General features: G+C 42.8%; 2 protein-coding genes across 2 annotated transcripts; one reads left to right on the plus strand and one right to left on the minus strand.

Annotated features, from left to right (window-relative positions):
• Window positions 1-758: 758 nt before the first annotated feature.
• On the plus strand, window positions 759-1,909 carry LOC146183116 (uncharacterized). The gene is made up of 3 exons (XM_084608690.1): window positions 759-1,066; window positions 1,147-1,326; window positions 1,409-1,909. Exons 1-3 carry the CDS (start codon window positions 824-826, stop codon window positions 1,652-1,654), a joined length of 669 nt encoding a protein of 222 aa, XP_084464816.1. The 5' UTR covers window positions 759-823; the 3' UTR covers window positions 1,655-1,909.
• Window positions 1,910-15,788: 13,879 nt separating this feature from the next.
• On the minus strand, window positions 15,789-21,481 carry LOC146183117 (uncharacterized). Its single transcript, XM_084608332.1, has 3 exons — window positions 21,176-21,481; window positions 16,913-18,384; window positions 15,789-15,866 (listed from the first exon to the last, which is right to left on the minus strand). The coding sequence occupies exons 1-3, from the start codon at window positions 21,474-21,476 to the stop codon at window positions 15,789-15,791; spliced, it is 1,851 nt and encodes a 616-aa protein (XP_084464458.1). The 5' UTR covers window positions 21,477-21,481.
• Window positions 21,482-22,068: the final 587 nt, after the last annotated feature.

Here is a 22,068-nt window from a genome sequence, read left to right on the forward strand (position 1 = left end):
ATGAACATGCTGCCGCCGCAAAAATATTGAGCAGCAAGCAGGAATAAAAAACGCAGCGTCAGGTGACGCGTTATTACGGGGAGTGATAAAGGCACTCGACGTCGCAAACAACTCTGTTGTTTCTAGGAATAAACGTCTTTCGACTAATCTTGTGAATCCATTGACTTGTGCGCAAGCCGTCACGCTTGCCTTGAGATATCATGAATACCGCATAACCATCTTCAGGTCGCTTGCTGCAGTTGTACGCGCAACAGCACGGCATAGAGCTTGCACGCTGCAATAAAAGCACAGCGCGCAATATTCGCTCGCAGAGACTAGGGGAAAAATGGCGCGAAGGAAAAAGAAAACACAAGGAAAACGCCGGACGCGCGTCGGTTTCCAATGGCAACGGCAGGGAGACCAATCGTCGCTCAGGAAATCGGGCGGAGAGCCGGCCTTCAGCGAAGGGGCGCGCAAGGGGCGAGGAGGAGGCGAGGAGGTAGCGCGGCGGCGGCAAAGTTCAATCGTTGGCGTAACTTTCAAAGTATCAAGGGGCTTTAGTACAGGGTGGAGACACAGAAGCGTTTGCGGGTAGATCGGCTGGAAACGCTGATTGGTGGACACGCAGCGGCCTGGCGTGACGTTTTTCACGTCACGCTCGATGCTTAACCGGATGTGACGTCAATGAAAACTGGGTTTGCTTGTTTTTTTCGTCTCTAACCCATCTAGGGAATCCCTAGGTACCGGCCGCTCCGGCGGCGCGCGCGATATGCCGGCATTCGGTTCGTGGTTCTCGCTGCGGCGCGTATTCGGCTCGTGGGTCTCGTTGCGGCGCGTAATTCCTATGATGGCGGTCCTGCGTGGTGTCATAATCGGCGATAGCCAAATGAAATTCTTGTGCAGGTCTCGCCTGCGGCTTTCGCCGCATGTTGAGACGTGCACTTTCAGTTTTGGCGGTTATGATGCCACCTCACTGTCATTTAAGGTCGCGCAGATGCGTTTGCACGCCGATTTTGTTATTTTGTATGTAGGGGGCAATGACCTCGCTAATGGTCATGGCCCGCGGGAAATCGCCGCCAACATCAAGGTACGTATAAATTACGTAAAATCGTCTCACAATTTGCTTTAAAAGTGCTGTGCCGTTCATCTTGCCCCACGTGTTTCCAGGACCTCGTGCGGCAGCTGCAGCAGCACGTCGCACGGATGGTGTTGGTTTTTAAAATACTGCCGCGGTATTTCAAAAACGAGAGCGAAGCGCTGCATGAAAACGCCCGTCGTCGGCAGCTGAACCGGCGCCTGACTGCTGCGCTGCGGCGCATGCCTGACGTACGCATTCTGAACCCTGAGGTAAGAATGCTTTGTTTTCTCGTTTGTTACTCATTTATCAAATTGTTGAGTTCATAACGCAACTTTTTCGACACTCTTGCAGCACCGTTTCCTGGATGCTGCGAAGCGGCCGAGGCGTTGTCTGTACGCGGCCGACAGTTACCACGTGGCAAGGGGTCGCGGCATCGATCAGCTCTCGAAGATCATCGTCGCGGCCCTGGTCAAAGTGTACGGCTCCGACATCGCTGCAGCGTCAAGGGCAGAACCAGGAGCGGTGTACGTTGTCCACCACTGTCGGCGATGCAGGGCGAAGGGCCACGAGACGGGAGAGTGCAGCTCGTTTTGCTGACCACGCTGCCATGCCACTGCAAGCCACCGATGGAACGCTGCGCATACAAACGGCCCTTTTCAGGGCCACCCCATTGTTTCCTGGCAGACCGCAGGCTTGCAGTCCCGTGATCCAGTTCCCTCTCTTTAGATATGTTGCACGTAGTATATCGTTGTACTTAAAGCGTAGCTGCCGCAGCGAAATTATATATTTCGTATAGCATGCGCATAATACTGCTGTACCGCTGCTTCCCTCGTGCATTATTTAAGACCCTAGGACAGGAATCACAAAACACGTGTTAAGAGTAGCTGCCGGAGCGAACACTAGGCCTGTGCTCGGCCACAAAGCGTCGCGCTAGGCCTCTTTTTTTTTTTTTCTTTCCCTTAGAGGAATTCGTCGAGTGACAGTAAGTAAAGTTATACATTTCATATGACATGCGCATAATACTGCTGTACTGCTTATAGCTGCTTCCCTCGTGCATTATTTTAAGTCCCTGGGGACAGGAATCGCAAAACACGTGTAAGCGTAGCTGCCGCAGCGAACGCTAGGCCTTATTGCAACAGGGCTGCGCTCATTACGGCTTTGTTACGTCGTTTTTTTTTTTTTAATGTGAGCACCATTTACTATAACAACGGCACAATCGTCTGAAATATGGATTCTGTACAGCCTAAATAATTGCCGCTTACCTCGTGGGACATCTTCTGCAGCATCATGCCGCCCGCGTCTTTCATTTCAACGCTGCTCCGACGATCACATGTATAGGCCTCGCGACAGGAGTATTGTGCACACAGTGCGGTTTTCTGCCGTGTTTTTTTTTTTTTCTCTCATAAATCCCATGCATATTTCGAAGCATCTCGTCGCGGTGCTGTGTACAGCACCGCGACATGTGCATAATACAGCAGTATTATGCACATGTTGTATGAAATATATAACTTTACTTACCGTCACTCGACGAATTCCTCTTAAAGGGAGAGATAAAAAAAAAAGAGGCCTAGCGTTCGCTCCGGCATGTACTCTTACACGTGTTTTGCGATTTCTGCCCTGGGATCTTAAAATAATGCACGAGGGAAGCAGCTATAAGTGGTACAGCAGTATTATGCACATGTTGTATGAAATATATAACTTTACTTACCGTCACTCGACGAATTCCTCTTAAAGGGAGAGATAAAAAAAAAAAAGAGGCCTAGCGCGATACTTTATGGCCCAGCACGTCGAAGCGACGACGCTGTACGTGTAGTAAATATGCTGTCTACATTTCCCATGCTGTCGAAACGATTTTCGGACAGCACCGCGACGAGATGCTTCGAAATATGCATGCATCTATAAGAAAAAAAAATGGAAATGTCCGCGACGATCACATAGGCCTCGCGACAGGAATATTTCAGTATAGTTAGTGCGGTTTTGGTCTGTCTTCTTTTTTTTTGATGACTGCAGGACATTTCGAGGGTCAGCGACGTGGTTATCACTGTCTGCTGGCCAAGAATATCCCTTCGACAACACCGGAAAAGTACGTGTCTTCCCGTGGACGGCGCCATTATTTTTTTTTTCAAATAAATGTATTCGATGTACAAGGCCTCACTATGCAAGGTTCAATTGTGCAGTGTGCTTTTGTATTGTAACCGTGCATAAAGTGAAGGGATGCCGTGTTTGAATTCACTCTTGTTAGCTAGCTGCATTTAATAAAATGTTTGCATTTTTCAGGATTTTAAATGCACAAATACTGATTGTCACAATAAATCTTTCAGTAGGTATCTATAATTTTTGGTACCTCCTGTATAGTGTGTTTATTTTTTTTTTATTACGTAAGCAATACTACGCCAGGTTTCAGCCTGTCGCATAAACCCGGCCTGACAGTCAAGCTGTCGGGTAAACTCGGTCGATAGCCACGCCGCACCGCAGAAGACAAAAGAAAGAACAGAAAGAGAAGCTACGTCGGCTTTGTTTATATGCAACCTACCGGGTTTAACTAAAAGTAAACCCCAGGTAATTTTTCTTTTTCTTACCCAACTCAACGTCGGCTACTGCTCCCTTCTAAATGGCTCCGGAGTGCACCCAGGGAAGTTGTTGGATGCAACATTATTTATCCCTGGAGACTGTCCAATATGCTGATAAATAAAGAACTGAATAAGATTGAAATCAATTGACTCCAATTTGGACTTTGAAATTTGTCGCACAATTTCTAATTGCAAATTTTATTTGAAAGTCTAATTTTTAGGTTTATATTTTTCCCAGGAATTAAAGCACAGCTAAGGAGTATACTCTGCAATCTATTGCTTGCTTCAGTTCCATAGCAAGTGCACACACACACAGATGATGCAATGTAATTCTAATTTGAAAAGAAAATTGAGTACAAAAAAAATTTGGGGTGGCTAAGTAAGCAGTCTGTTTTAGGCTACAGGTCCACTAAACTATAGCTTGACATATATGCCATGTTATGAATGCAAAACGTGTTGCCATGAAGGAAACGCGCAAGTCATTAGGTTTGTTTCAATAAATAAATATTGGACATACAAAAACATATGGCCGAACTCAAATGAACCATATGTTGCATTAGAACTAACACAAACTTAATACAAGACATGAACCTTATGGATCTCAATTGACAGCAAACATACACTAACATTTACAAAAACATACAATGCCATTTCTTTTCATGCAACTGACACCACAGTTGTCATCTTATACAAATATATCTTTAAAGCATTCTGCAAACCATCGTTGCCTTATGACACAATAACCTGTTACAAATTACAGTAGAGCCTCGACACATTCCTCGTTCATACGTTCAGAGTTGCAGGAAGTAAATATCTCCCATACAGCTGCACTGTTCCTTTCCTGTTTAATATGTATGTTCCAGATAACACAATTTCCAGATATTAAATTCTAAATTAAAAAAAAATATATGATCAAATGGCTCGTTTAAGCATTCAAATGTGCATGTTTCAACATAGGGCTGAGCCCAGGAGCAGAATGCATGAACTGAAAGCAGCAGCACCCACCCATTGTGGTATCTTCTTCGCAGTGCCTTGATGGAAGGGTGAGGCTAACAATTAAGCGAAGGTCATTCACGCAAAGACATGACTTGCAGAGAAGGCAAAAATTGAAAAACCAGTACATTTTTTTTTGCAGTGCATGGGACAAATCATTTGTGAAGAACTATGCGCTTGCATTTCATGAGCAGGCTGGACCCAGAGAATGCAGCGACAGTCAGCCACCCCCATAGTGTATTGATACAAGGGGATAAAGCAACCAGAAACAAGGAAGCAATCTTGGCTTTCCATTGTCCTCAACACATAAAGTGTGTTACTAAACCTCATCTGCAATGAGTGCAACACAACTGTAAGCTGAGTTGTGAGGACTAAACCAGAAGCCTTTCACATATATCTTATGCCAAGAGATGACAATCTATGCTTCTTCAGATGAAATGTTTTCCCAAATAAAATGTTTCTACCTGCATTTTTGAAGACAAAGTATCAACAATGTTGTACATGTGTTCATGCACAGTGACACACGCACAATTAATACACTATTACTCTGACAACAGTGAAGTCAGACAAATACCGCTAGTTTTAGTTAATAGTTACTGATATTTTTATCAATCTGAATGACTGTAACCTTTCTTGGAGCACTGACTTTACTAAGCTTTTCAAGCTTGCTCTGCAGCTAAGTTTCCTACCTCTAAAACTTATTTCAGCATCTCTGCGGCAATAAAATTTGCCTAAAATTTTCTAGCGCCACAAATTTTCCCCTCTTTAGCTGCTATTTTGAACAGTGTAACATTGCTATTGTATATCCCCATGATGCAAAATATAAAGTACACATGTTCATCATGCATGCATCTTTGAAGGCTTTACAATTGTTATTTCAGCCGCTGATCAGCATGCATTCTTTACTCGTGATATATCCACTGCATATTCTTCATTTATCACTACAGCTGAATGAAAAGTTATGTGTACTTATTTTTTCAGTCACAAAAGAAGTTATTTCAATTTCTTTCGTTAAGCACATGCATTAACCTAGCTGTACCACATTCTGTGATCCGGTGAAAATTTATATAAATTCAGCAGGAAACTGACAGGTCGTTTTTCTGTCATCTCACTATAAAAATGTTCAAATCATCTCTCAGTTTAGTGTTGTCTCCACCAGTGAGTAAAAAAGAATGAACCTATTTTACCCTCACAGTTCCTGAGGAAAAGCTTTTCAATTCATGTTTTCTTGCATTTTAAGTGCTTTATTTATTTGCTTGGAACAGTAACTGCTTATATATGCTCTCTCTTACACTTGTTGCAGTGACTTACCATCATGAAAGTACTATGCATTGTGGCAGTTACATTTTCTTGCTCCGTTTTTTACCAATTGTTGAATGACCTAGCATGTCCACTTCTAGCTAGCACTTTTGACTCTTCTTCATACAATTACATGCAGCTTGTATCAGCTTGTATCACCTATCACTTCATCCTCAAGGCATTCCGATCAGCCTCCTCTAGTCATGTTTGTGTAATGACAATTCCTGCAAAGTGAAATATATACATAGGCATGCGCATGGAGGGCGGCTGTCCTCCCGAATTGTCTCAGGGGCACTAAGTCAGCCCGTACTTTTACTTTGTTGCACTTGTGCCATCATTTCTAAACGTGCACAGTTATGGTCATGCAGGTTTTCGAAGGTAAATACTGGCAGCCACCTGTGATGTTGTTTTGCACAAACTGCAAAACCAGGGGCAGAATGAACCATTGTGAGAAGCACATCGTCATGTCATTTTCAATTTTGCATTCATGGCGAAGCTTGATTTCTTTTTATAGTGCACAGCATTTTGTACTGAAATAAAACAAAACAAGTGCACTGAAAAACCCATAAGACAAAGAAAACGACAGGACAATTAACTCTTGCAAGGACATTATTGCAGGCTAGTTGATGCATCCCCTTCATGGATCACTGCCTTGTCGTGGCGGAGGGGCTTGCGAAACTCGATGAAGTCGTGAGCTCTGCTGTGTAGGGCCACCCAAGATAGACAAGTTACGGCAGAGAGTTCTGACAAAATGTGATTCACTGGAGAAGGTAATGGCAACCCACTCCAGTATTTCCTGCCAAGAAAGCCCTATGACCAGTCACAATAGCATTAATGATATGGCGCCGGAAGATGAGCCCTCCAGGTTGGAAGGCGTCCCACATGTTACTAGGGGGGGGAAGGCGTCCCACATGTTAAAGGGCGATTCCTAGTAGCTCCAGGGCGAATGAAACGGCTGGGCTAAAGCCAAAAGGACGCTCAGTTGTGGATGTGTCGGGAAGCGACCGGAAGGTCCGATGTTGCAAGGACATATATCACATAGCAACATGGAATGTAAGATCTATGACGCAAGGTAAACTGGATATCGTCAAGCGAGAAATGGACAGATTGAACATTGATATCTTGGGTATCAGCAAGCTCAAGTGGACCAGAATGGGAGAATTTAATTCCAGCGACCATTATGTCTTTTATAGTGGGCACGAATCCAGGAGAAGGAATGGGGTCGCTCTCATAGTCAACAGAAGAATGGGCGAAGCAGTGCTAGGGTACAACCCCAAAAACGACCGAATGATTTCACTTCGGATCCAAGGTCAACCTTTCAAGTTACAGTTATCCAAGTCTACGCACCAACCACTACTGCTGAAGAAGCTGACGTTGAGAAATTTTATGCTGACCTGCAATGTCTTTTAGACCGCACTCCCTCATCAGACGTCCTTTTTCTTAATGGAGACTGGAATGCTAAGGTGGGGAGTGAAGAAATATCCGGAATTACAGGCAAGTTCGGTCTCGGTGAGGCAAATGAAGCTGGGCAGAGGCTAGTAGAGTTTTGTCAAGAAAATAACCTGACCATAGCGAATACTCATTTTCAACAGCACAAGAGGCGCCTGTACACATAGATTTCTCCGGATGGTCTGTACAGGAATCAGATTGATTATATTCTTTGCCGGCAGAGATGGAGAAGCGCTATACAAGCAGTAAAAGCAAGGCCTGGGACCGATTCTGGCACCGATCATCAGCTTCTTGTTGCCAAATTTAAGCTTCGATTGAGGAAAACGCAGAAAACTAAAAGGCCTTTCAGGTATGATCTGGATCAAATATGCTGTTAAAGTGAGGAATCGATTTCAAGAATTAGATCTAGAAAACAGAGAGCCTGAAGAGATGTGGACTGATGCGCGTGATATAATGCAAGAAGTTGTTACTAAAGTAGTTCCAAAGCAAAAGAAATGCAAGAAAGCAAACTGGTTATCTGAATAGGCTTTGCAAATAGCTGGGGAAAGGAGGATGGCAGAAGTTATGGGGAAAACGAAAGATACAAGGCTCTCAATGCGGATTTTCAGAAAATCGCAAGGAGAGATAAGAATGCCATCCTGAACATACAGTGCCAAGCAGTTGAGGACAACAGCCAATTAAGGAACACAAGAGCTCTGTATAAGACAATCAAAGATATCAAAGGAAGCTTCTGTGCTAAGCTGGGCGTGATAAAGAACAAACGAGGCAGGGACCTCACGGAAGCCTCAGAGATAAAGAAGAGGTGGCAGGAATACACAGAACTGTACAAGAAGGACCCGGATGTGCAAACCCAACATAAGACGGCTGTGATTACTGATCTCGAGCCGGGCATCCTGAAGAGAGAAGTTGAATGGGCCTTATCCAGCCTTGCTAAGAACAAAGCTAGCGGAATTGATGGCATTCCAGCTGAGTTGCATCAAAACCTCAACCATGACGACGCTGTTAACAATCTGTATACATTATGTCAGCAAATTTGGACAACCCTGCAGTGGCCACAGGATTGGAGGAGGTCAGTTTACATCCCCATTCCAAAGAAAGGCAGTGCCAAAGATTGTTCCAACTACCACATGATCGCACTTATTTCGCATGCTAGCAAGGTGATGTTGAAAATCCTCCAAGGTAGGCTGCAGCAGTATGTGGATCGGGAGCTTCCGGACGTGCAAGCCGGGTTTCGCAAGGGCAGAGGAACTATAGAGACCAAGTTGCCAACCTTCGCTGGATCATGGAAAAAGCAAGAGACAACCCATCTACTTCTGCTTTATTGATTATGCGAAAGCGTTTGACTGCGTAGATCACAGCAGATTGTGGCATGCTCTCCAAGAGATGGGAATTCCAATTCACCTCATCTGTCTCCTCAGGAACCTGTATGAAGGGCAAGAGGCCACAGTTAGAACTGGGCATGGTCTTACTGGTTGGTTTCCGATTGAGAAAGGAGTCAGGCAAGGCTGCATACTGTCGCCCTGCCTATTTAACCTATATGCTGAGTGCATCATGAGGAAAGCTGGTCTGGACGAGTCTTCAGCTGGAGTGAAGATTGCTGGGAAACGTACCAACAACCTTAGATATGCGGATGATACCACTTTAATGGCAGTAAGTGAAGTGGAACTCAAGAGACTTCTGATGCGCATACAAGAAGAGAGTGAGAAGTTTGGACTTAAACTGGACATTAAAAAGACAAAGATCATATAGCGTCTTGCCCCATCAAGCCCTGGAGCATCAAGGGACAAGAAGTGGAAGCTGTGACAGATCTTCTCTTCTTGGGCTCCAAGATAACCCCGGAAGGAGACTGCAGCCATGAAATTAGGAGACGCCTACTTCTGGGAAAGAGCCATGGCTAGCCTTGACCACCTAGTAAAGAGCAGAGACATTAGTCTGCCAACCAAGATCCGTATAACTATGCGCTATGGTATTTCCAGTTGTGATGTATGGATGCGAGAGTTGGACTGTGAAGAAGGCTGACCGCTGAAGAATTGACGCGTTTGAATTGTGGTGCTGGCGGAGAATCTTGAGAGTTCCTTGGATGGCCAGAAGATCAAATCAGTCGATATTGTCGACCATAAACACTGACTGCTCATTGGAGGGTCAAATTCTAAAGTTAAAGCTCAGCTGCTTTGGTCATCTGATGAGAAGAGAAGAGTCGCTGGAGAAAGATTTGATGTGGGGAAAGGTTGAGGGTTACCGGAGAAAGGGTAGGCAGCGAAAGCGATGGTTAGATGGCATCCTCGAGGCACTGCAGATGAAGTTATGGGATGTTAGGAAGATAATAACAGACTGGAAAGCGTGGCGTCATATGGTCCATAGGGTCACGAAGAGTCGGACACGACTGAACGACTGAACTGAAGTTGATGCATTTCTTAAAGTATGCTTTATGACAAGTATGAGTAGACAGGACAAGGCGCTTGGTGGGACACAGGTTTTTCGACCAGGTGCAGCGCCTTTCAAGTGCGGGCTACCAGCCTTCACTGATGGCATCGGTCGCTGAAGATAAGCTGAAAAAGCCAGCTATCAAGCCTGATCAATTGGATCAAAGTAAAGTTACGGTTATTCCATATATACATGGGTTCGCGCACAATCGGTTGCGAGGGCTGGCATAAAAGTGGCTTGTTCTGCACCAGATAAACTCTCAGGATATGCAGGAGGGTTAATCGCACAGGACAAGTCTGTCGCTTGTAAAATGCATCACCAGCAGCGCTTCGTGAAGTGTTCCAGGAGCGCAGTGTATTCAGTACCACTCACCCGTGGTAAACGATATGTTGGCCAGACAGGGAGATACCTTAATGAGAGGCTGAGGGAGTATACCAAAAAAATGTTATAGACAAATCAGGCAGCAAAATGACTTAACACATTCGGAAAAGCCGTAACTGCACTCCCGAGATGAGAAACACCACAGTGTTGCACAGGTGCAGGACTCAACTAGGCCGGGAGATTATAGAAGCAGATGAGATTGAAAAATTTGATTGTGTGTTCGGATAATGTGTGTGTTCGACTGGGCTTTCAAAAAGGAATTAAACTTTCTTGCTCAGCAATAGGCCAAGCTTCTTTGATACAGGTCTCCTTGTGAGCAGTAATTGTCCGTGTGTGCTTGCTTTCATTTCGTTCATAAGAGCAAATACAGTAGTTAAGCAAGTGGTCTTTCAATAAAACCTGAGTTGTTAGAGCGCCTTCTCCAGTCTACTCTGTTCCTTTTGTCCCGCACTTAAAACATATACTGTAAACAATTAACTCTCATGGGAGTTATTTCTTGTCCCTTTATTCTCTTCCTTCTGTATATCTGTTTTTCCCTTAAGCAGTATATATGTGCAATATGCATATCTAGCCCAGATATAAGTTTTGTCAATATTTTATTAATGTTGAAATTCCATTGCATCGAAACAGATGTCTTATAGCCATCGTTTGCCTTTGCGAGGTGTTTTGGTCGTAATAGCTAGGGATGGGGGGGGGACTTCCTTTAATTCATAACCCTGCACGCGCACGTATGTGTATACATCTGTGAAATATCTCATTTTAAAGATCAGTATCAGATAAAGATATAACTGATCCAGGGACATAAAAAATTAAGTGGGAAGAATTGGTGGGAAGAATAGTTCCTTAATTAAACCTGTTGAACCAGTAAGGATTTTCTTACAAATAGGGTTTGTATGCATGCATGCTCAGTGCAGCAATTATTATTAATGATTATACTGTTTCTTTGCACCTCATTAGAAATAATATAGCTGTCCCCCCCCTTTTTTTTTCTTTCATTCACTGTATAATGCAGTGCTCCTCAATCTCTTAATTGAGACCGAGGGGAGGTCAATGTGGTGTGAACTGCAACCACAGTTCCGAGAGCAGGTCGCGGAATCGAGCATGACGAAATAATTACAAAACTTGGAAAAGAACGGATACCCAAAAAAGCTTATTGAATGCGTGTCCAGACATCAGATCGACAAGCATTTGCAGCCGATGCCTACACAAAATGCAACGTCATCATCTCGACCAAAAGGCATGCTTTTGTACATTCTGGGCATAATTAGGCAAAGGCATGGGTCTTCAAGAAATGTGCATACTGGCCACATGCCATCCAGTAAACTGCGAGGGGCTCTTTTGAATTTTAAAGAGGCTTTGCCCCATTCAAAGATGCCAGGTATCATACATAAGATACCATGTGATGATCATCTTAGACTCTGTCTACATAGAGGAGATGAGAAATTTGACAAGTGTGATAAAAGAGCCCCGATGCCACTAGAAACCTGACAGCATACCAAATGCTTTGGTAGAATACATGCAGAAATAAGGGCATGAAACTGCTTGGGATGACATGATAATCATTGCTACCAATAGAAGTCTATCAGCACAACTGTGCTCGCAATCTCTGATACAGTCAATGCCAAACACAGAACAAAGGGGAATCTTCATCGTGCTTATGCAAAATCATTATGTTGACCTGTCAAAGCTACTTAAAGGTTTAGACGGCTGGTTCTTGAATGAGAAACTTGTAGGGTTTCCAAATTTTATACTGTTTTTTGAATTGGTTAGTGGTCTGAGACACATTCTACCATGTTCGGCTGTTGAAACATGAGCCAAAATAGTGACGAAAAAAATATTACATCACAAATTTCTTAGCAGTCTGAAAGGAATACCATGAAATGGTTGATGTACAGTGGACTCTCTTTCGGACAGACCTTAATGGGCTATGTAATAACAAAGTTTAGAAACCAACAGCAGCTATAAGAACATTTTTTAATACCAGCAGAGTACCTGTAATATATTATAAAGCATATCTACACACTGGTAATAACAGCAGACAGCATTAGTTGTGAAAGCCTTTTCCGACCTTCCTTCCACTCAAGCACAAATATGCCACCATACACTCCCGTAAGTACATCTCCATGACTAGGTCTAAGCTGTATACGCAATGCGTCATGGAGTCATCTCTACATGAGGCACTGCTTCTCTTTATTTTTTTGCAAAGGTGCATGGAAGACATCAGGGAGTGCCCTTCTTGCACAGAATCACTGTATACAAATATTTTTTATTGCTTACTTCCACCTTGCCAGTGGCAATAGGGATGTCAAATTCCTGGAAAATTTAAAGGCTGAGAAAAACCATATTGAAAAATTTGGAAAAATATTGAATATTTTCATTCATGAAGAAATGCATATACTTGCATTAAAACAGCAAACAGTCTTTTCTCCTAGCAGTTTGTTGCTCATGAAAAAGTTGCGCCACATTTAGATGGTTATAAAAGACATAAATGACACCTCTGATGGTTCTAGAAGATTATCCTGCCTTATTTAATTTACAGCTTCCACTACTGCAATGAGAAGAAATGGTCAAAATTTGGCTTTGTGCATACCAAGGGCAGGAGCAGGTTCATGGGATAGAGTGCAGAAGCTGTGCTCATTCATTCTAACGTAAAGCTTAAAGCATCTAGTTTGAGAGCGGCACCAGAAATGAGAGCAGCAGTGATTCGGAGTATTGCGGGTAGACGAAGTCCTGGGTTTGTTTCCGTGCCTCTTTTCCCTAGTGCGTTTTTTTCACCTCATACATTTTCGCTTTTGATTAGCTTTTTTTAATGAAATCTTATGTGTAGTTCAATCTACGTCTTCTTTTTTTTTGCAGTAAATCATGTGGCAATAAGGTCTGACAATGTTTCTGTGGTTTTTTTTTTCTTCCTGGTATTCTCGTCATTTTACATTCCTGTGAGTTATCTTGTACTGTTTGAGGTTTATCTCATTTCCCTTATGTCAAACGCATGATCAAATCTACAAGCAACTATTGTGTATGTTCCTCCTGTGTTCCGATGTATGCTTACTCTTGCTAGTGCGTTTATGTTTTTAAGGGAACGCTAAGGTGCAGTTGAAAGATTACCCCATTTGTCCCTAAATAAGCCATGCGGAATAATAAGTATCGACCACACTTCTACATTGTAAGCAATATTCTAATCATTTATACAGAACGGTGCCTTTTTTTCATTGTGTAATCATGGTACATTAAAGTTGACCACAATTTTCAGTAGTACAAGAAGCCATATGTAACAAATAAAATTCTGCCCTGTTTCTTTACAGTCAATACAAAACAGAAACCTGAAATGTCAGTTCTGTACATTTTCCTGCGATGTTTCTTAGTTTAAATTTCACCACAATTTTTACTAAATCATTGACATGACAAGGCACTCTAGTATCGACGATGTTTTTGTGTTCGCTTCTTCCTAGATTGTTCTAATCTGTTCATTTTGAGTTTGTTTTTTTTTTCTTCCATTCAAATTCGATCATGTCTTTAAACTGGTTGGGACACCAAATTTTAAGGCTATACAAACATATTACGGGTTTCTGCCTTATGTAAGGTCATGCAAGGCCAAGTTCTGGGCGCAACAAACTTTTATCATATATTTTATTCATCTCCAATGAGCTGTTAAATCTTTCTCCCAACTGAGACTCATCGTTAGCACCATAATTAATGACACATGAAACACAGAAGGGTATCAGTGAATGCTAGTGACATCACATCTTAGTAACGTGACAGACTATCAACGGCTCAACGACGCTCGACATCTGCATGAAACTACGACCTGACTAGCTTCTCTTCGCACTTCATTTGAAATACAAATAAGCGAAACGAGACTACATTTCATTATGTTAATGCTTTGACACTCAGCTAGTGGAAGTGGGAAAAACAAAAATGCAGCATTTCAGCATACTAAATTTTTCCAGTAGATTAGGCATTGATCACGAAGCTTCTCAGGCAAGCCTAAATTGTGCAAGCAAACCTAAATAACAGCAAAAAAATATTTTTCTGCACCCTTTCCAGTGTTCTTTTGTATTTAGAAGCAGCCATCTATTAGTACAAATTTTCAAGCTTTTTTTAAGGGCATCATACTTAAAGCTTTTGTTTGTTTTAGCGAGCCCTCCCATCTCTATTGACAATGTGTGGGGTAGCTGTGATTCAGTCACTGGAAAAGTTTGTCTTCACTGAAACATGCATGCAGCACCTAGTTTCAATGGAATTTTGTTTCTGCACAGTCCTATTAGGGAAACCATACAAATGGTCCCACATCGCTCACCTTATCCTAGAATTTGTTGCATTCTGCAGCCTCTAATTAAATATTGCAGTTAGAATACAAATACCTATTCCACTTTCAGTGGTGATCTAACACTTATTTATATAAGTTTGAAATGTTCTTCTTCAATGTCATAATGAAGAGTTGTGCTGCCATTATGAATGTGCCTTATACCTATTCACTTAGCAAAATGCTGTCTTGTTTCTGCACATATTGCTTGAACTTCATTTAGCAATAGTTCTTCAGTAAGATAGTGCAATTAAGTTAACAAATATTCATATTTCATCATTGCTGTTTGCCACTATTGCAGCTTTTCTTCTAGTCTTGAATGAGTATGCAACATCTGGCGAGAGAGGCACCAGCCAAGATCACAAGAACACGATAAAAACTGGTTTGGACAAACAGCTGCTAGACACAGACAAGTGTTACGTGTTAAGTTAATTTTGCAAATTTGTGTGCTTACATAACTATATCTAATTCACTGTGCAACCAATACCCTTGGCTATTACAACAGTATTTTGCTGCCATTCATACAAGTACTGAAGAATGTGGTTCAGCAATGTCTGATGCCTGAAACATGTCATTATTAGGATAAACGATTGTGATTCATTGCAGTGGTGTGAACACATATCACCACCAAGTGTTGTAGTTTTCTTTGTGTTCAGTGCACTGCAAGCAGTGTTGCTTATATATCGAAATCCCTGGAAGCATGCATGTAGAAACAAGTGAGAAGACAACACTTTTGCAAGATCAAAATCAATAAATATTTTTATTGAAGTGCTAGGACAAGAAAATTCCAACATGAGGTGCAGGATGCAAATTACAACCAGATATCCCTATTAACTGAATGGATTCTTGAATGCAATTGTGAAAGGCAGCAATGGTGTCCATGTCTCTTTGCCTGTTTGTCCTCTGAAATGCATTACAGTGGGATTAATTAGCATGGAAAGTTCTGTTTATTTCGGTATGCATACATTTACCTGTCTTGTGATAGTGCACAATGCTGTCAGCCAGAAAATTTGTCTAGAACATGTTTGTATGCAAGCTCTACTCTAACAGCAATTTTTTAATTGCCAGTAGCATGCAGCCATGGACCTGGGTGAAAATAAAACATACAAGTGAGAAACATGACAAGGCATTCAGGTAAAAGCTCTGTTGGTCCGCGGGTGCAAGCACCACTCTTACGAAGCACCATGGCATTATAAAACACCTCGTGTCTGAGCACTCCTTCCTTTGATTGAAGCAATTCTGTTTTTTTGTTAGCTCATAGCTCAGGTGCTTGGTTAGAGCCTCCCTATCCGCCACCTGGGAGACGCGCTCTCTAGCAGTCGGGCTCTGCCGAGAGAAAAAATGTTGTCTGGCTCTGCCAGATGCAGCGCACGATGTGCGAGATGCTGCGCTGAAAGAAAAAGTATACTTACCTGCAGCACACATGACCAGCGTGTTAGTGGTGCACAATGATGGGCTGGAAGGAAAAGTACTTACCTGCAGCATATATGGCCAGCTTGGAGGTGTTTCTCGCGCTCTAACGCACACACCAACCAACTGGTACCATACAGCTGCAAACTTCACCTACAGCTAGGTAAGATCATACAGGAAGCACAAGGACTTTTACAAATGTAGTGGCGGTGATTTCGGCAGAGATGAAAGGCTCAGTCAGTCTAAGGCAGTGCTCTTCTCAGAAGTAGGAATTCACACTTATTCCAAGTACGTGCTAGTTTTCTGGGTTAAAAAAAAAATGTAATTTGAAGTTAAATTTTCATGCTTGCTTGTGCATTTCCTACTTCACATTATCTTCATAGATCTGTGCAGAAGAGTGGCATAGGGGTTCCATTCCACTTTTCAAAGATATTCATGTCCTGAAGATGTAATTATAAGAGTATCTTCGGTGGTGCTGTCGAGGATTTGCCTTTTGATACTCTCTTTCTGAAGCTCAGTTGGCTTAGAAAAACCTAAGCTGGACAACCTAGGTTTCTTAGTAGTATGAAACCTCAGTTGATGCCCAGCTTTCTTGTTGGCTGGCTCCCTTGAGTTGTGAGACTTTTGTTGCTTGTTAGTTTCTTCGTAGATCTTCAGCACAGGGTCCAAAAGCTTGCACGCTTTGTTGTGCACTTCTTGAGAAATTTCTTCTTTCACTGTATATTCCTTGATTACTTGCATCTTGGCCACAACCAACTCTGAGTTTGCCACGCTTGTTGAGGCTTCTGCTGCCTGAACACTTTCCAAGATGTGGAAAGCCTCACTTATCTTCGAAGTTGACAACACTCCTAGACCAGTTTCAGGGATTTTCACAGCTGCTATTTCTGGTGTGCTAGCTATGACCACACCATGAATGTGTTTGCAAACTATCATGGACATCAGATGATCATAGCAAGTGCATGCATAGCTATGCACACACACCATGCACACACTGCATGCAAGAGGGCAGCAAGCACCATCTTTCACCTTTGAGACTTTGTACGCGAGGCCTTTTGTGGACTGGGATTGCACAGTCCATGTTCGATCTTCATTCCTCTCTATAGATGCTGGGCTTGCCATGGCAGTTCGATGGCTCTTCTCAATTCGACTCATCTTGCAGGTTCTCTTTTCTTTTGTGATGTGGCTTATCCTCTTCATAAGAAAATGGTATGTCATGTCCATCAGTGCCGAGATGAGCTTGTCGACACGGTGATTCTTCTTGCCTTCCAGAAAATTATGCTTTAAAGTCCTGTGCATTCTTTCAAGATGCATGTTTGTATTGATCCCGAGGCCAGTTCGAAAACTGTAGGCCCACATTTCTGGGCGGTAAGCATAGTTTGCTTTAAAATACTGCATGAACTCCTGCAGCCTGGGGTCGTTGTTGGCCAAAAATGGCTCAAGAAGCTCAGTCAACTCATTCTTGTCAAGGGATTCTAGCAGTGTGCGAACTGTCCGGTAAATCTCAGCTCCAAGTTCTCTTCCTTTGACTTTCTCCATAATCCTTCGCCTCCAGTTTTTGTCCACATGCCATGAGCAGAGCAGTCGGTGCTGAGGTGGACCCATGACAGTTGACCAAGCCTTGAAGAACTCAGATGCATCATCTGACATAAAAATCTTAGTTGATAATGCTCCTGTGGAAGACTTCACAGATTCAAAGAAGGCTGTTAAAGTTTTTTCATTTACTGTGCTGGAGATAAAGTATGCCATAGGCAGTCCTGCTCCAAATTCATCCAGCACCAGAACAGTCACTAATTCAAACTGGTATCCTGTTGTTCCATGTGTGGAATCAACACAGACTGTTCCTGAGCCCAAAACCTTCAGAAGGTCTTCCTGTGGCTCCGTCATTAGAGCAAGAGCAAAATCCTTCGTGCTGAACGTATTTGTTGAGTCAACAGCCCCCTGCTCCTTGTACAAGCGAACAACAGGTCGGTTCTTGTTCCTCATGATTTGCACCCATGTGCTAACACTGACAGCATCACTGTCATGACATCTTTCAGGCACATTGAGATTATACTGCCGTTTGATGTTGTGTAAGGTTAAGCGATCGGTCAAATGAAGAGGAGTCAGCTTGACTGTTATTGATGCCCTTATTTTCTTCATTATAGTCTTCATGGGCACTCCTTTTGAAAGGTCACTTGCAATGATTGCTCTTTCCTGGGTGGTCATGGTGAGGTGTGCAATATCTGCATCATGCCCATAATGTGTCCTTTGGTACATCACCTTGACTTCATTCTTTTCTCTAGTAACAATCATAAAAGAAAGGCATGTCTTACCACTCTTGCAGCTTCCCTGGCTCTTCATTGCCCGTACCTTGTTCCCTCGGCTTGGCCTAGCCACTCCTGACCTGTGGCATTTATAGTACACCCTTGTACTTCCACCAGCGAGCCTTTTTTCGCCTTGAGGTGCTATGAATTTGCAGTCCTCATTCACCTCCTCTCTCGTTTTCCATTCCTGGAACTCTGTAAATTGAAAAAAAAAAAAAAAAAATCAGGGCTCTGTATCACTGACAAAGTAATTTCTACACTCATCAAGCATGACTGTTTGAAAAACATTGTGCACAACACATACTATTACTTACAGTATAATGTAGTCCACATTCCTAAAACTGCATGTGTGGAATAGTTTTTTTTTTCCAGTATTGCTGAGTATCTTGCAATGTTCAGGGAAATTCTACCATGAAGGTTTAGTTGTTGCAACTAATTATTCTGCATATTTATCATTCTTGGGCTGTAAAATATTCTGTTCAAACTACCAGACTATAATTCGGCTAAAATGCCAACCACAAAGGTAGCTTTGCTAGTCCACATTTTTCCCCACAGTATTTTAACATTGGGATTTGCCCGCATTTTTTTTCAAGTGGCAGAAACCGCAGTTGACTGTGGAAGAACCTTTTTATCTGTAAAATTGCAGATTCACAGGACCAATTAAATTTGACTGTTGTGCCGCTGGCTGGACCCATAAATACTAGAGAACACTGCACCAGACAGATGCGAATTTGTGTACCGAACATTGTGACAGTTATAGTACCGAGTGCTGCCACACCTGAGGACCATTAATTATTACAGCATATACATATAGCCCCCTTATTTTTTTCACCAACGCAGAACATTCACCTTTGTGAGGACTTTTGACCTGGGATTCGTATTTATATTATGTATATATATATAGAAAAGAATTGAAGGGGAACTGAGAACCGAGGGGCTCGCTATATATAATTGAAAGGAGAGAATAGTCTACGAGCCCAAGGCGAACATTTGGACATATATTTTTTTAATGTTTTGTTGTTGGTATTGAAAATGTTCCCCTTGGACTCATAGACTGTTCGCTCCTTTGAATTATATACATATACATTATATATATATATGGTTGAAATACATGCTTGATCTAAATAGTTGCTTACATATATGCCTTACACCAATGCGTTTCTCAAATGGAGGTGGGTGTGCGAAACCCACGCCCACGATAAAAGAAATGAAAGGTCGCGCGATAGCTCTCCGGCTTTTGCTCTGGTTAGAGTGAACTAGTTCACTCTACTCTGGTCTTGCGGGGTCCACGTAGGTTCAATGTCAATGTTAACTTCTCTAAGCGCAAGAGCGCGCGCGAAAGAAGGAGATAGGGATCGAGAGATGATCGTGCGATTGTTGATACCGGCACCACTGAAACTAGCTGATAGACGGGCCTGCAATGCGTGGCGAGCGGCATGATATGTGGAGGAGTCGAATCCCTTATTGTAGCCGCGCGCTGGCATCAAATGCGCGTTGTTTAACCGATCAATTCAATCCCAATTACACAACGTGCTTCTAGTACGCAAAAGATCGCAGCACGAATACAAGATTCGCCCTGCCCTCTACCTTATAGTCTCAATACCGGTCGCAATTGATGAAGGTTCCGCACCACCTTTCCACATGGCTGAAAACCGGTGCACTAAACAAAACCGGCAATTTCACTGAAGTGCCGATCGAAAAGCGTAGACCATTGTTCTAAGTTTCTTGATATAATTTAACATCTGTGCTTGCCTTAGTTTTCCGGAATCGGCGAAAATTGGCAGTCTGCTACAGCAGAATTTTTCACCGTGGCGAGCGGAGAACTTGATTCGACAGGGTGCTCCACCTGACGAACTACGAGACCAGCCCCCAAACTGTATTCCGTCATAGTTCGCCAGGTAGCGCAGCCTGTAAAATCGGCTGCTTCGGTTGAAGAATCGAGTAAAACAGCGCTAGGGGAGACGAAACACGTGAACGACAGACAGATACATGCTCTGTCGTTCACGTGTTTCGTCTCTCCTAGCGCTTTACTCGATTCTTAAGCATGTACCAACCAGACCGTATTTGCCCTCTTCTGCTTCGGTTTATTGTCTTCACTAAGCTTTTGACGCAAATGATAGGTTTTCCTCGATTTCGGAAAATGCAGCATGCATAGTAAAGTGAAATTAGTAATGTAAAAACGTAGCCTTTCAAAAGGTACCTGTGGTCAGCGGCTGAGCCGAAATAACGCATTTTTTTTCCCAACTCGTATAAATATACGTATATGATGGGGTTGAATTCCAAGCTTCTCGAAGCGTCTGACATGGCAACAAGCGAACAAAAAATAAATGAAAATAAATAAATAAAGAAAAATATCAAATAATCGAAATTATGCTTCCTATACAAAACCGACCACAAATACAGGCAAGAACAGTGCAGCGCGGACATGAACACTATAATAATAAAAACGAGACATGAGAATTAATCAAGCTCTCAGAAAAACGGTCTATTGCGAATATATGGAAGTATTCACGCTTCCTAAAGAACAAGAACTAAAAAAAAAAAAAAATATGAGACGCGGCAATACAGTCCAGTCTGACATTAGTCTAACATTTATATATCTAAAAATGATCGAGTACATCTTAAATACAGCTTCCAGAAAACGCCTCATCAAGCTAAACGAATCGCAGAATGCCCTGCGAAATTTTGAAAGGCAGCGGATTATATACACAGCGCATATCGCCGAGAACATGGAAAAAATAAATTATGCTTACATGTATTGCGCATGCGAATTCGCCTGTACCAAAATTCAAGCCGCGAATGCTCACATCGCAAAACCGAATATATATATATATATATATATATATATATATATATATATATATATATATATATATATATATATATATATATATATATATATATATATATGGAATATCACACATGTGCTGATCAAAGAACGAGACAGAAAAAAAAATAAAAACGAAGTATGTATATAATTACTTACCTTTGTCGTTCGCGAAGGACAGTTGCCGATGTTCGGCTGGGAACTGGTGTACGTCGCTATAGTGACGAGTCAAGTTTTCCAGCGTCGAGAGCCCGCAGTTGCACTCATCACACTTCAGGACAGCTCCTTCTGCCTCCAACTTGTGAACATTTCTCTTATGCTGTAACATGTTCTTGCGCGCAGTGAAGACTTTGTTGCAGATGTCACAGCGCCGATCATGTAGCTGACGATCATCGTGATTGGAATCACGGTCAGCGTGCCGAGGATCGCTTTCACCCTGGTTGGAAATCTCTGCAGCCATTCCGACAGGAGCGGGCAGTGTGAAGCGCGCAGCGAGATGCACCCTCCCGCGCGCGCTCTCAAAAGCACGGGGAATCCAGGGACTCTAGAGACAATCTGGGGAAAACACGTGTGTCCCCAACAGGACATGACGTCACAAAATGTCACGTGACTTGTGACGTCACACGTGACGTCTTACGTGACGTCATGCGTGACGTCACACTTTTTGACCAATCAGCGTTTCCAGCCGATCTACCCCTAAACGCTTGTGGAGACACTGCCTTCGACAGCGCCATGTTGGGGCAAGCTCAGATACGGCGGGCTATGGAGCCGCGGCCCGATTTCTTATTCAGCACGCGCTTGCGCTAGCAGGCTCGGCTGTGTACCGTTTTTACACACATACTCGCAATCCTGAGCGCTTTTTTGCTAAAAAAAAATGTGAAAGAAACTACTGCTTGCTAACATGCGTAGTTTAAGAGGAAATGATCAAATTGCAGATGGTAATCATTTACTCTTTCGCCGTATCGGATGTTCAAATGCGGTTAATTTGACGACTGGCTGTTTTATAAAGCAATGCATTTTGTACTGCCGGGCATGAATGAGTTTATGAGGTA

The sequence above is a fragment of the Amblyomma maculatum genome, chromosome 7 (genome assembly GCF_055883805.1).
Source record: "Amblyomma maculatum isolate TAMU_Amacu chromosome 7, ASM5588380v1, whole genome shotgun sequence".
NCBI classification, from domain to species: Eukaryota; Metazoa; Arthropoda; class Arachnida; order Ixodida; family Ixodidae; genus Amblyomma; species Amblyomma maculatum.

Coding starts and splice junctions, on each gene's coding strand:
- LOC146183116 (XM_084608690.1), top strand. CDS start 824: ATGATGGCGGTCCTGCGTGGTGTCATAATCGGCGATAGCCAAATGAAA. Junction 1,067..1,146: donor AAATCGCCGCCAACATCAAG/GTACGTATAAAT, acceptor ACGTGTTTCCAG/GACCTCGTGCGGCAGCTGCA. Junction 1,327..1,408: donor TACGCATTCTGAACCCTGAG/GTAAGAATGCTT, acceptor ACACTCTTGCAG/CACCGTTTCCTGGATGCTGC.
- LOC146183117 (XM_084608332.1), bottom strand. CDS start 21,476: ATGGCTGCAGAGATTTCCAACCAGGGTGAAAGCGATCCTCGGCACGCT. Junction 18,385..21,175: donor GTCCTTCGCGAACGACAAAG/GTAAGTAATTAT, acceptor TTCAATTTACAG/AGTTCCAGGAATGGAAAACG. Junction 15,867..16,912: donor TCGCGTACAAAGTCTCAAAG/GTGAAAGATGGT, acceptor TTTTTCTTTCAG/CGCAGCATCTCGCACATCGT.